Source organism: Schistocerca nitens, chromosome 11 (genome assembly GCF_023898315.1).
Source record: "Schistocerca nitens isolate TAMUIC-IGC-003100 chromosome 11, iqSchNite1.1, whole genome shotgun sequence".
NCBI classification, from domain to species: Eukaryota; Metazoa; Arthropoda; class Insecta; order Orthoptera; family Acrididae; genus Schistocerca; species Schistocerca nitens.
In genome coordinates this window covers 139,170,298-139,185,520 of record NC_064624.1, presented here as the reverse complement: position 1 = coordinate 139,185,520, position 15,223 = coordinate 139,170,298, and the positions used below count along the sequence as shown (strand labels likewise).

Genomic DNA, 15,223 nt, shown 5'->3' with positions numbered 1-15,223 from the left:
TGCCTTACAACATAAACTTATAAAACACGTTCCTACATACAAGTATGCACCACAAAATGTACTGGAGAATGATGAATACAAATTATACTGGAACAGAACCATTATAACAGATAAAACAACGCCACATAACAAACCTGACATCATACTCACCAATAAAAAGAAGAAATTAACACAATTAATCGAAATATCCATACCCAATACAACAAATATACAAAAGAAAACAGGAGAAAAAAATTGAAAAATACATCCAACTGGCTGAGGAAGTCAGACATGTGGCATCAGGATAAAGTTGACATCATACCAATTATACTATCAACTACAGGAGTCATACCACACAATATCCACCAATACATCAATGCAATACAGCTACATCCAAACATATATATACAATTACAGAAATCCGTAATTATTGATACATGTTCAATTACCCGAAAGTTCCTAAATGCAATATAACATGTACCGTACAGCAAAAAGGAAGTGACGCTTGATAAAGGTCCGCGTCACTCCATTCTTAACCAGACTTAAAAAAAGTCTGAGAAAGTAAAGAAATAATAATAATAATAATAATAATAATAATAAATATAGTATTCGTGTGTGTGTGTGTGTGTGTGTGTGTGTGTGTGTGTGTGTGTGTGTTTCACCTGCTCCACTTGGTGAGTAGGTTTATCTATCCATTTGTAAGTAATAGTGAGTAGTAGTTGAGGTGCTTAAGTGCCTGCTGACTGCTTAGTGCCTCAACTTTAGGGTGACAGGTTACAATTACTCATTCTCATATTTAGACTACCCTATTGTAAAATATATCTCACTGTAATGGAAACAGTAAAATGTCCTCAGGTTAATTTGATATTCCTGATGGGTAAAACTGTTTCTGGAATATCTTTGAACTTATGTTGTCTTTTTTTTAGGGTTATCTATTTGTGGACCAACCCACTGATGTGCTGGACATTAAAGAGGAACAGGTAAGCAGTATTTTACTATGCCCAATCTAGGAGATAATAGTTACCTTCATGTTCACACACACACACACACACACACACACACACACACACACACAGTGGTGCAGAGATCAGTCAAAGCAGTGCAATGGTCTAAAACTATTGAGGTTGTGCTGCCCACGCACTGTTAGCGGGTCGAGATTAATAAACTGTACTGTAAAGAGTGCACTCGAGGCCTACTATTCCACGAGGGAAATGCCGCACGCAGTGCTGTGTTATGGGTTAGTGTACTGTTCACTGGATGACATCTGCTATGGGCCATTCTATCTACAAAAATGTTCAGTAGGCTATTCCAGTGACTTGCAGACAGTGGATTGTTCGCAGAAATAAGGGGAGGGGGGGGGGTATTGAGACATGTAGACGATGACTACACAGACTCGTATTTGTCGTAGGTATCGACCGTATGCCGGCATCAGTTTTGCACAAGAAGTGGTTCGGTTAGGAATCGTCAGTGGCAGACTGGCAGAGCGCGTACACTTCATCGAACAGATTAACAGGAGCCTGACAAATCACCTTTGGCAAAACACGATGACGGATGTATGCACTATATAGCACGACCGATTTTCTTTGGATTACGTGACTGCATCTCACCGTAAACTTTCACTGGTGCCGAATTCGATGAGCAGGTCTGGTAGTGTGGCCTCCACATTTACCAGACATGAGGTAATTAGATTTCTGGTCGTGGAAACATTTAAAAGCACCAGTGTGTGTTCGACCTTCCGGCAACGTCCCCATGTTAGGAGCGTGGGGCCGATTCGTACGACACAATCTGAATCCTCCTCGTATGTAATGAACTAGGAGTGAGAGGGCTATCTCCTGCAGAGATATGAGACACCTTTTTTAAACAACATTCATATAGAATTTTACTGAGACATTGATTTAGATACCTCCATCTCATCTTCAGGTGTACCTGCAAATATTTCCCGTGCCCTGGCAAATTCTTGAAATAAACAATTTTATAATGAAATTGGTATTTAAGTGCAGTCGGGAAAATTCATTCATTACCCTCACTGTACATTTGTATTAGGTTGGTGCACAAATTCGTAGCATTTTGTTTTGCGTGTGGGTATTCCAGTTACTGAGTATTCATTTATCAATTGCCATTTTTAATTTGTAGTTCACTGTCACTATTTGAGCTTTCGTTCTGTCATTTGGAGATAACGAGTGGAGCTGTTGGCGCTAGAAAATGGAGTGCCGAGTGGAGAAATCTGAACATTTCCGACATTCTTCAATTTGAGTTCAGTAGAGGGATGACGGCAATGGAGGCAGCCGTAAACAGTTGTTCTGTGTATGGAGATAATGCTGTTGGACAGAGTGTGTCAAGAAAATGGTTTTCTCATTTTGAGGAGTATCATTTTGACATAAGACTCTCCACATTCAGGAAGACCTTCGGGATTTGATGATGATCGTGTAAATGCATTAATCTGTAGCTATCCACATCGGTGTACTCGAGAACTGGCAAATGTGATGAACTGTGATCGTATTGCCATTGTGGGATATTTGCATGCAACGGGGAAGATTCTAAAACTGGGTATACGGGTGCCACATGCTCTAAGCCAAAATCATAAAAATCAACAGTCTGTTAGACTAACAAAAAACACTATACAGGAATTGTTGGGAAATCATTCTGTGCCTACCTTATTCTCCTAATCTTAGACCTCAGGTTTCCACCTTTTCCGCTCTCTGAACAACCTTCAAGAAACTTCCTTTCCTGTTGTAATTGTGCTCCAAACACGGCTCGACAAGTTCTGTGCCTAAAAGTATGTGATTTTTTTTTAGAGTCGTGGAATTGAAAAGCTACCCCAGTGTTGGCAGACCGTTGCAAACAGCAAAGGAGAACATATTATTGATGACTTTTGTATCTGTTGTGTTTATTAAATGCTACGAACTTACGCACCGACTTACCTAGTTCTCTAAGGTAGTTGTTTCCGGACAATTTAAAGAGGCACGGATAATTTGGAGTTTGCAATAATAACTTACTTGAAGCCCTAGTTTATTGTGTCAAACGAGTGAAAAAGATATGGTGTCTGGAAACACTGGAGTCTTCACTGCTGTGGCTTTCTCTTTATCTACCAGTGTTCGAAAGATGGCTGCCTGTGTACTAACAACTGATAATTCAGCCGTCGGTGACATTGAATGTAATCGTATCCGGACAAGACATCCAGTAGCGAATGTGCAGATATTGTGTTAACGGCAGACATTTCTACTCTGAACTGTTCGATTTGACAACCTGCTCGGTGTCTTATTTATGTCACTATTCAACACCTTGATCATTATTTATGTTCTATAACTTATCATTGTACAGAGCGTGCACGATCTGAGCTTGCTGCGAAAGTTAGCACTCGGCTGGGGAGGGGATTGCGACTAACAGTTGAAATCTTCACCTGAAGGTAACAATCTGGCTCTTGGCATTTTTTAAAAGTTTTTGTGGCTGCATGCAGTGTGTAACCCAGAGCTTCAGGATAGAGGGGATGATGTTGTGAAAAAAGGAAGGGAAGGTTGTTGATGACAAGTTATTTTTGTAGGGGGACTAGAAATCCACAGAATAATTCAGGCCTGACCATTAATTTTACCAAGCTTCTTTGTTTAGAAATTCTTGTAAGGTGTCTTTCCTTTTGCAGTATTAAAACCATAGATGAAACCAGCTTCAATTGTTATAAATGCCTCCTTCGTAAACATGGACACATTTGCAATCTCACCTTGGAAGTTTTCCTACAGTGATCTAAACTTCTCTCTTAATTGACATCCAGCTGGACACTTCACCAAAACCGATGTGGTTGGGTATCGTATTTACTCGAATCTAAGCCGCACTTTGTTTCCGGTTTTTGTAACCCAAAAAACCGCCTGCGGCTTTGAATAGAGTGCAAAGTAGCCTGAAGTTCTGTAAAATGTTGGTAGGTGCCACCACAATTGACTTCTGCCGTCGAATATATGTAGCGCTACAGAGGCATGCTTTGCAGGCACAAAGATAAATACTGGCGCCAAAACCTCTGCGTCAGTAAATAAATTAAGGTGGAAGAAGAGATTTTTTTCTCCGCCCCGAGTTTCGACCACTGCATTTTCATACATTATCCAACGAAGTAAATACAAACTCCCTATTGTTCATCTTTGAATGTAGCAGCCTTTCAATGTACTACAAAAATCCAACTGGCAAGACTGGGATGTTTGTCAATATGGGCAACTCTACGTTCTGAATTTTTTCCTACTTGTGACAAGAGAAGGTTGCTAATAGGAACTTTTATGAATTGTGAATCACATGCAGTATTCTCTTCACCGTCAGAATAATACGAATAAAAACATTTTGCCATGTATTCTTTCGTGTTTGATGCTATCTCATTTACATCTTGTCTGCCTAATAAACTACGAAACTAGAGTGAGACAACAGCAAACGCGGAAGAATATACATATCATGCCATGTTTATATTCGTATTATTCTTACGCTGAATAGTGATAGTCAGAAATGAAGCATGGCAATTGACTAGATTTTCAAATCTAAGATGACTCTAATTTCTGTGCAGAATGTGATGTACTTCAGAGGCGTCTGCAAAGATTTTCAAACGGAGAAAAATTTTCGCCTAACTCTCGTTTAGAACATGTTCTATCATACACAGTCTATTATTTGGTTCTTGTTGATCATTATCAAAGAAAGCAGCAGTGTAAGTAACAACAAATAGCAGTCTCTTGCCATTGTTTCGCTAATGAGATGATTCCTCTCTCTCTCTCTCTTTATTGTAAGCCGCGGTAGCGCGCACAAAAGCAAGACATGCCATGAGCGGCGACAGGTGGTAAACACTCATTATCAAAATGCGACAAACAATGCATGACACAGTACAATAATGCCTTTTCAACTTAGTGACGTAAACACCTATAACAAAGAGAACGGCACTTATCAGATCAAAGAAAAAAAAGCAATCAATTCAAACCAGATGAAGCACGTGAAAAAGGAAGGGTACCCGTATAAATACGGACGGAGCGCCTGACGCTACCTGGTAAAGCTTAACTGCTAGCTTAAGACTCAAACCAAACTACTGTAGCTGTATTGTCATTCATTCGACCTAAATTGTGTCTCATATTACAATGGACCAACTTTGTTTCGATTTGGAGATGCGGCCTAAAACTTTTCTCCCCCCTTGAATGTCGAGTCTCAAATTTCAGGTGAGGCTTAGATTCGTGAATTTTTTTTCCCTTGATTTCAAGTCTCATTTTTCAGGTGCGGCTTAGATTAGAGTGCGGCTTAGATTTGAGTAAATACGGTAATCTGTCAGTGCTGTGCACGAACACCGTTCCTGTCACCTCAGCGACCAGTACGAGGCAGCTAGTCAGTCACTCTCGTAGCAAGTAATGCGACTGTCACTCTCCGTGCAGTAACACAGTGATTGTCGGTGACCTAATTGTCATGATGTTGTTGTTGTTATTACAACCTGGAATTTCCATTGTTTAATATCTCTGTGAAATAGAATGAAGATTTACCATACAGTACTGCCAAACACAGTATTCATTCTTAGATCGAGACAAGTATGATTGATTTAAATTTAAGAGTTCCACAGGAGGCCATAATTAGTTGGCATATTAATGAGTACTCACCTACTACAAGTAAGAGATTTATGTACCTGCAGTTAGTGCACTGTTGCTTCAGTTCATATGCTGTTGTTATTCATAATGTCTTCTTTTTACAGCTCCCTGAAGAATTACCCATGGTAGACATTTATACTGAAGAAAACGGAGAACAAACACCAAGCATGGTATGTAATGGAAAACCTGCAACCAGGGGAAGAACACACATTTAATCTTTCGGTACAATGATGCACAGAGATGAAATCAATAACTTCCCAACAAAGGTCCTAAATTTGCTCAGTGTTCCTGTTACACCTTTTCAAAAAGCTTCCAATAATAATAATAATAATAATAATAGAGGCAGGAATACTAAACCAGAAAGAAAAGGTCAGGTTGGTATTCATGTCATTAATTAACTCGTTTTACTCAACTTCCATTCAGCTTTAAAAACCTCTAATTTCCAGTTAGATTAGCACACAGTATGACAGTCGTTACAGCACAAGGGAAAACATTCTGATGCTGTGGTATGACGTTAAAAGAATGTGTTTTTCAGATGGACAACTGTGTGTCTGTGTTGGAAAACCACCTAACTTGTTTTGCTTTGTAATTGTCAAAAGTAATAGAGTTCTTATAGCCTGACAATGGTGTAATGAAACCTGCTGCAATCCAAATAACTTTAATATGCATTTAAACTGAAAAAACATGCACTTCACACCTACATGTAGACATTGCTAAAATTTTCTTGCAGGCACAGTTCTGATAGAAATTATTGACTTCACAGTTAAATTAAAGTAATTTAAGCCAAGCATCTCAGCTTGTATTATTAGCAAATTAATTAAGCAGTCTTACTATTGTTATCCTCTGCTTAAAAGATTATACTTTGTCCTGTTTCAGTGTGCTACACTTCTGGATGCTGATGTCTTCAGACCAGTGAAAATCAAACAAGAGAAGGACGAATACCTCGTCCCTGTTAAATATGAAATGGTAAATGCTCGAAATATTTTGTAGACAACATTTTACAAATGGTTTTTGTTGTTGTTGGTTCCCTTATAACTGTGTGTAATAGGGCAAATCTGTTTTGATAGACAATGTTTTTGCTGTATACTAATGAAAAGTGTGTGTTTTTGTGTTGCGACTGAGTGACAGACTGAAATAAGCAGTTGTGACTAACCACTGACAGATTCTAAAAATTTATTGTAATACGTACAGTGACTTCCCGAAATACCATTAAATTTATCAATTTCCCTTATCAAAAATGTTGTAACTCTCAGGGGAGCAGTACACCAGTAATTGGAACTGATTGTTATAGAGTGTTACAATTGCATTTTCACTTTGTATTGCCTCGAGGCTGAGGTTTGTGTATAATCTCAAACTGACACTTCATTTCCCAAAATTATATTAAATGATAAAACTTCCAAAAAGCACCAAAATTGACTCGGCCAAAATAAAAATTGGCAGAAAACAGAGTTTGGCAGAAAGGACAGAAAAGCTGGCAAAAAGCTACGAAATTTCCAAAAATTACGTATTTGGCTATAAAATAAAACAATTTTTTCATATCTCTAGGTATGTGGTATTACTTCAGTGATTATAGTATCAAGTTAAATTTATAATTTGCTTGACAGTGTAAATCTACTTACCAGCACGATGTACACCCCTTCTGCCCTGGGGGTACGCACTGTTCAGATTTGGAAGGTTTTCGTACAGCTGTTGTAACCTCTGTTGAGGTGAACTGGCTCCACAGCTGTTACAGCTGGTCTTCGATATCACGAATACTGCCACTGGGATAGAGTTATCTGAACTTTCCCAAGATGTGTTCTGTCGGAGACAGATCTGGGGAGTCTTCTGGACATGAGGCTACTTCCACATTCTGCAGACAGTTCCTACAAACACTTGCCACAAATAGACGAGCACGGTGCTGTTCAGAAATAGCACTGTGATACTCGTACAATATAGGCTTTCACGGCCGGCGTTGTCTTCAGTTAACTTCAGAGCTGAGAGGCCGTGGTCGATGTATAAAATTTCCACCTGACGTTTCGTCTCCATCTGCAGGAGACATCTACTGAGGTTGTCCGGCTACTGCCACTGAGGCTCTAGGTACTCTCTCATATATAGAGTGCATAGAGGGCACCACCATTCGTCACGTGATGCCGACGGTACGCCTATCTTTGGAAGGCGTCATCATTCTTGATTAAGAGTAATCGATTGTCATTCTGCTGGCGCAACGTCGACTTCCATATTTTGTCCAACTTTAAAACTTCCTCTTTTGTATTAAAATTGTTATAGTGTTTGTGAATTTCTATTGCTTCTCTATACATACATACATACATACATACATGCATGCATGATAATGGGATGTTCGTGCTAGAACGCTTGTCTCATTAAATTTAATTTCGTGATTCCCATCTCGAAAAGCATGCTCAGCTATGGCCGATTTTTCGATGAGTCCTAAGCGACAGTTTCTTTTATGTTCGGCTAAGCGGGTGTTTACACTTCTTTTCGTTGTTCCAATATACACTTGTCCACAACTGCATGGAATTTTGTATACCCCAGGTGTTGCTAGGGGATGTCGGGTGTCTTTTGCAATTCTTAAATATTCCTTAATCTTCTTGGTGGGTCTGAAGATTGTTTCTATCCCATACTTGGCCAGCACTTTCCCAATACGGTTCGGGACCTTATTAATGAGTGTTAATTTTCTTGCTGGTATATCCATTTTTCATGAAGGCTGACCGTAGGTGATTCAGTTCATCTTGTAAGTAAGCCGGCTCGCAGATTTTGTTGGCTCTGTCCACCAAGGTTTTCACGACACGTCTTTTTTGCCTAGGATGATGGTTAGATTCCTTGTGGAGGTATCGATCCGTGTGAGTGTTCTTTCTATATACCTCGTGGCCCAGCGTCCCATCCACCCGTTTAATTACTGATACATCCAGGAAATTGAGTTGACCGTTGCTCTCTTTCGCCATCGTAAACTGTATCTTTGGGTTAATGTTGTTCAGATGCACCAAGAAGACATCCAACTCTTCTTCACCATGAGTCCACACTACAAATGTCATCAACATAGCAGTACCATTTAGCAGGCTTTTTACTGGCAGTCTTATCATGTGTGCATGTATAGAGAAGCAATAGAATTGCACAAACACCATAACAATTTTAATAGAAAAGAGGAAGTTTTAAAGTTGGACAAAATATGGATGTTGACGTTGTGCCAGCAGAATGACAATGGATTACTCTTAATCGAGAATGATGACGCCTTCCAAAGATAGGCGTACTGTCGGCATTACGTGACAGATGGTGGCGCCCTCTGTGCCTCTATAAATGAGAGTACCTGGAGCCTCAGTGGCAGTAGCCGGACAACCTCAGTAGATGTCTCCTGCAGATGGAGACGAAACGTCAGGTGGAAATTTTATACATCGACCACGGCCTCTCGGCCCGGAAGTTTCAACTGAAGACTGTGATACTGTTGCACAAGAGGTAAAGTGTGAGGAGACAGGGCATCTGTTAAGTACTGTTGGGCAGTCAGTTCCCTCAGTCCTATCAGCTGTTACCTGAAGTCAAACCAGACGGGTCCCTACACTGTGGCACAAAGAGTAACATGGGAAGAACAGGACCTCTCCCCAGGTTGCTACACAGTGGTTGTAATGGAGAACCGAGATTCATTGCCGAACACAGAGCAGACTTCATTCTTCGAGAATCTGTTCTTCGGTCACGGCGTGACTCCAAATGCAGCTTTTTTCTGTTCCGGTATTAATGACAATCTAAACACGAGCCTGTAATTCCCCGGTCCGGATGCTAATCTCCGACAAATTGTATGAGATAACACAGAATGTTGCAGGGAGCCCATTCCGTGCTCTCAGATAGCAGATAAAAGTGTGAAGGGGTTATGATGTGCTCAGTTCCCAATAAAGGATTAGTCTCTTCTGGTGGTCAGAAGTGGTCAACTGGAACCTTGATAGCAAATATTCCTGCAATCAAGATCCACGTAGTCAGTCAGGCTACTGTTAAATCGGAATGCCAGACAAATCTAGATATTACACGGTTTGACCAGCTGGCGGAGCGGAGACCCGCGCTGAAGCCCCTTTCAGTATGTCAGTGCTGATAAGTCTCTCACGTTAGTGACATCGGTGTTTCCTTTTCGGTGGTCACTCGACGTGTGGTTCTGTTTGTGCCTCTTGTAGTAACCTATCGGGCCTGGTAACAACACTATTGCACTCTGTTGGCCATCCTACCTACATTAGTCAATTAAATTCTAATCATTTACACAGTATGTAGATGTCTTCTGAGTGATTTACTTTTTTGTCATACAGTGCACGATAATCGGGCATTATATTCGACTGTGATTGTAGTAAAGAACAGTAGAGAAAGATAAATCTTGCAAAAATTTGGTCTCATTACCAGTGCTTAATTACTATTTACTTTTAGAAGTGGAACGAGGGTGAGAAAATCAGATACACATTCCTCCAGAACCTCAATACCTTCTCTCTCATTCGCTCCACCTAGTTCTCCCCAGCCCGACGAGGCTCCTACGTCGATGTTGTCCTCCACCTCATAAATGGCTGCATCAGTACCTCTGTCCGTACCGGCAATACCTCCGTGTCGACAGCTGGCACCCGTTCTGTACCGAGAAAAACCTTCCTTACAGTCTAGCCACCAATGGCCGTTGCATTTGTAGTGACGAGTAGTCCCTTTCTAGATATACTGAGGCCTTCACGGACCGAAATTAACCTCCCCCCTCGTACAGAAACGGAGCTCCCCCACCTCTCAAAGTCCTCCCAGCCAGTCAGAGGTGCATTCCCCTCGTGACTCAGTATCGCCCGGGACTGTAGCAACTGACTATTATTTTCTGCCAGGGTTTCGACTACCTCTCGTCGTGCCCTGAAATGAGGATTGTCCTACCCACTGTGTCTCACCCCTCCCACCAAACCTACACAATATCCCTGTCCACCCCCAACACAGCCCCTACTCAAAACACCTAGCCTCATGGCTCATGTGTCTAATAGACCGAGATGCAAGACCTGTCACATACATTCTCCCACCACCAGTCACAAGCATCACCTATCCCATCAAAGGCAGGGTCACCTGCGAAAGTAGTCATGTGAACTACACAATAAACTGCAACAACTGTGCTGCATTCAATGTGGGTGAGAGAATCAATAAGCCCTCTGTTCACACTAATGGCCACTGACACCAAACTGTGGTCAAATAACTGGACTACCCAGTTGCTGAGTGTGCTGCCAAATGCCTCACTTCAGTGACTGCTTCACAGCCTGCACTGTCTGGATCCTTCATACCAATACCAGTTTTTCTTACTTGAGCAGGTGGAACTCTCCCTGAAATACATCGTACGTTCCTACGAGCCTCCCGGTCTCGACCTTCCCTTAGTTAGTCGCTGCCCTTCACCTGTCAGTTCCCCTTTCCTGTTCCGTCCCCAGCAGAACACAGCCTTCTGTTCCACAAACCCACCCACAGTCATTTTACTTCTCTCCTATTCCACCCCCACCCACCTTCCCTGCCTGCCCCCACCCCCTAGCCCTCTGTCCAACTTCCAGAATGCACCTAGCTGCCCTACCCTGTCCCCACCTTGTCCTCATATGCTCCCACGAGAGCAGCACTACACTTTCCCCCATCACTACCCTATTATCCCTCCCTGTCCCTGCCCCAGCCCCAGCCTCCTCCTTATCCCAGGCGGTCAGACTGCTTCTCCCATTGTGTGCAGTTGCTTACAGTCTGGACTCGGCGGCTAGAGACAGTGATTGCGCTATCGCCCACACTGTGTGTGTGTGTGTGTGTGTGTGTGTGTGTGTGTGTGTGTGTGTGTGTGTGTGTGTGTGCGCGCGCGCTTCAGTAGGTCTTGGCCAGAAGCTCACTTGTTGTAGCTGTCTTTTTGTTGTACCTGTCTGTGACTCAACATCTCTGCTATACGGTTAGTAACAGTCTAGCCTTTTCATAATATTTACGTAGGTGTAGAGTCACAAGTTGTACACTTGTTGAAGAAAAATTCATCCTACAATTGTTTTTTTGTCAAGAAATTGTTCAATCATCAAAAACAGAAGGGAGATTGTTGTAACAAGCGACACACAGTTCTGGATTATTCAACATATGCTTGTATCAGAGCATAAGAAGGCAGGCATGGAAAAGTGGAAACTGAAATTAGTTTCCACTTGCCATTATAAGTTCACTTGTCACCAGTACAAACCTTTGTGAATGTTAAAAAATAATAAATGTAAATGCCGTGTGACTAGGGCCTCCCGTCGTGTGGACCGGTCGCCTGGTGCAAGTCTTTTAAGTTGACGCAACTTCGGTGACTTGTGTGTCAATGGAGAGGAGGAGGAGATGATGATGATGATGATGATGATGATGATTAGGGCAGCACAACACCCAGTCCCTGAGTGAAGAAAATCTCCGACCCAGCCGGGAGTTGAACCCGGGCCCTTTAGTATGACATTGTCCCACGTTGAACAGTTCGAAATTATGAAACATTTTGTTGTTCTGTCATGGAAAGTCGTCGCATTTGAATGTGAAAAGTAAACAAATTGAGGTTTTTCTACTAATTGTTGTTTATTATGTACGTGATTGTTAGTCCACAATGCGGTCGACATCATCTGTCCGATTAACCTTGCAAAATGGGTGTTGTTCTTATTATCTTGTGACACTGCTGTTTGTTTTCTGTATTCCATTAGGGTCTGATATGTCTGTATTGCAACAATTGAGAAAGCACATCTGCCTAGTAAGCAGGAGACACTGGTTCAGATCCTGACCACATTGCAAATTTTCGTTCTTCGGCTCATTGTGCGTATTTATAGATTGACTTCAGAGTCTTGTAAAGTTCCCTGCAGCCATACGGTTTCATTTTGATTAAAGCACCTACGGCCAGGTCTGAGGCAGGACACCCCATTCCGTTTGACGGTGAGGTGTTATTTCGATACAGTTGGACAGCCTCTGCAATACTTTTCAAGTTTGGGGGAATACTCAGTTGACTGAGGCACGAATAGAGATCTGGATTGAGGAGGGAGGCACATTTGGGTAGTCAATGCAGCTGTGCAAAGCTACTGTGTGAGGGTGGCATAGTGGTTAGCGCATATGCCTCGTCGACAGGACAACTGGGTTTGAATCGTGACCTCGGTACAAATTCTCATTCATTGCTTTAGTCTACATATATAAATTGAAAACAATGCACATATGTTAATTTTGTTTTATTTTCGTAATTAATACATAACTTTTGTCATTTTCCACAGGTTGATACTCGGTGCTAATACTGCTGTGAAGTTGCAAGGGAAATAGATCCTACTGGAACGGAGAATTTTTGGACTGTTGACATCTGAATGGTGACCAACCTGTGGTTTCTGATCAGCAGAAAGAAGACAGAACATGCCTCAATCATTGACAGCTGTGAAAAATGTGGGCCAGTTCAACTCAAATTGAGCTGAAACTTACCACTGAAAAGTGTTACAAGAAGTGGGAGAAGTATTCCGGTATGTTTCACAAATTGTACACCTAAATGTTCAGATGAGAAAGTCATTTTCCAAAAGTGTTACATAAACTCAGTAGGTTAATGTAATGCAAGTCTGATGGTGTATTACTTGTACACGTGACAAGTGAGCAGGTGACTGTTTGAAAGTTTACTAGAAGTTTTGGCACGTTACTCGTGCACTCGACAGATAAGCAAGTGACGTTTTCAAATTTTACTAGAAGTTTCGTAGTGTTAAGCAACCGGTTATTTGTCGCGAACTGTAAATATTAAGGAAATGGGTATCTGGATCAGGAATCTGTTCATCCAGATATTATTGTCTGTCAGATGGAGTTACCCACTAGTGTGTCGGTAATTCAAAATTACTGAAGTGTAATAACATATATTGTACTCCCAGCGGGAGGAGAAATTTTCCACGAATATTAACACGATACAGTTGTCTTCCAGTGTGATGGAACTGAAGAAATGAATGTTTTGGAAAGTACTTGCCTCAGATTTGTAGCCAGAGTAGTAATATATTTAGTGTAAAAGGGATGATTGAGGTTTGAGGTACAGTGTGGAGTCACTTTGAGTTGATTAGTGAAGTGGTTAATGTGTGGGATTCATGTTCGGAAGCAGTGGCATTTAGTTACCATCTAGTTTTAGGTTTTTGTTGGTTGAATCAATTGGGGCACAATGTTCATTGTTACCAATAAAAGTAAGGCATGTTTGCATTTATGATTATTGAGTTAATGGTTTGTCTATTGACCACTGTCACACTTTTATGATAATCCTTGGAGTTCATCCACAAAATAATTATGTCAAAGATATGATAGCATTACAAAAGTTAGATCTACATGTATATCACAGCCCCTGAGCAGTGAGATATTATGCCAGATTGCTATACATCATGCAATTCCAGCAGTATTTTGCAGCTGAACATACCAACTGAATGCCAGACATTAAATAGCTGCAAATCTCTCCCACTGTATCTTATGTAACTGACGGGAAGCCATCTCCTTGGACATTATGCAGTGTAACAAATGAAAGGAGTTATAAAGTATTATGTAAAAAGTAAAAACCCCTGCAGACAACATAGGATCCATAATAGCGCTGCAGGAAATACAAATGCATTCAGCAGTATGCCAGTTGCTTTAGTGGTAGTTGTGGATGTTAAAATCAACTATGTATGTCGTGATTGTCAAGATACACACCCTGACGATGATTCCGTTATCTAATGTGCAGGGAGGAGTGGTTTCCTTTCACATTCTTGAGCAGCTTGTTAATCAAAATTCTATATATACTGTGTTTATTGTACGAAATAGATTTTAATATTAGTTGTTTCATTTGTATGGATGGAATACTGTGGGATTGCAAGATCTGCAGACATCTATGTGAAACATAAAATTACAGTATTTTCAGTTGATCGTGATTACACCAACTGCATTAATGTCACTGACATGAAATTAGTTTGAAACTAATGAAGATTCAATAACATGGAAATATTGTCCCTGAATTGTGTTCAGATTCGCTGAACTCCATTGTAGTGAGTGTTTTGTAACCACACAGTAAAACTGATTGTGGCGTGTCTGGCTGACTGACAAATATTATTCAGACTGTTAAAAGTAACGATGACTACATACTGAGAACTGTTATGAATTGGAAACAACTTTTCATTCCTGTTTTTTTAGTATGCATAATTTTTCAAACTTCCATTTTATGCAATATTTAACTTGGTTTTGCTTCAGCCATAAATGGTCCAGCATTTTTGTGGTATCATTTTTACTTTACTACCCAAAAGATTGTTCGGTAATCCAACTTTTTGATGTACAAACGAGGATAGTCTGTGTACTTGCTCTCACCATATGGGCTCCTGTTGTTCACATGTCTGTTGTGAGGTCTGCAGTGTTGAATTTTGCTTTCAGTGTATTGTAACAAAAAGAGGAAAAATATGAGAGCTTTCTCTTAAATGGTGCAAAGGGGATTTTTGATTTTATTATTAATTTATGTTAGTGGATTGATTTTTGCTAAAGGCAGAAACTGCCAAATCAGCACTCTCATCGAAATTGATACATTTGTGCCATTGTCTAACATAACCCTCATCCCCTCTTTGGAAATAGGCAGGAGTTGCTGTCATTTATTTTGTGAACGATTACACATATTGAAACATGGTTTTCAGCTAATATTGTAGCATTGGGGTATGTATGTTTTTGATTGGTTAATGTTTTTAGTG

The 15,223-nt window shown here is 40.8% G+C and overlaps 1 protein-coding gene across 4 annotated transcripts in view; it reads left to right on the top strand.

Moving 5' to 3' along the window:
- Nucleotides 1-13,724, top strand: part of LOC126213592 (uncharacterized) — a 313,729-nt gene extending 300,005 nt beyond the window's left edge. For all 4 annotated transcript variants that reach the window (XM_049941451.1, XM_049941452.1, XM_049941450.1 and 1 more), the window contains 4 exons: nt 906-959; nt 5,672-5,737; nt 6,444-6,533; nt 12,779-13,724. In XM_049941451.1, the coding sequence (XP_049797408.1) occupies nt 906-959; nt 5,672-5,737; nt 6,444-6,533; nt 12,779-12,796 (228 nt within the window). In that variant the 3' untranslated portion in view covers nt 12,797-13,724. The remainder of the gene's footprint in view (nt 1-905; nt 960-5,671; nt 5,738-6,443; nt 6,534-12,778) is intronic.
- The last annotated feature ends 1,499 nt before the right edge of the window (nt 13,725-15,223 follow it).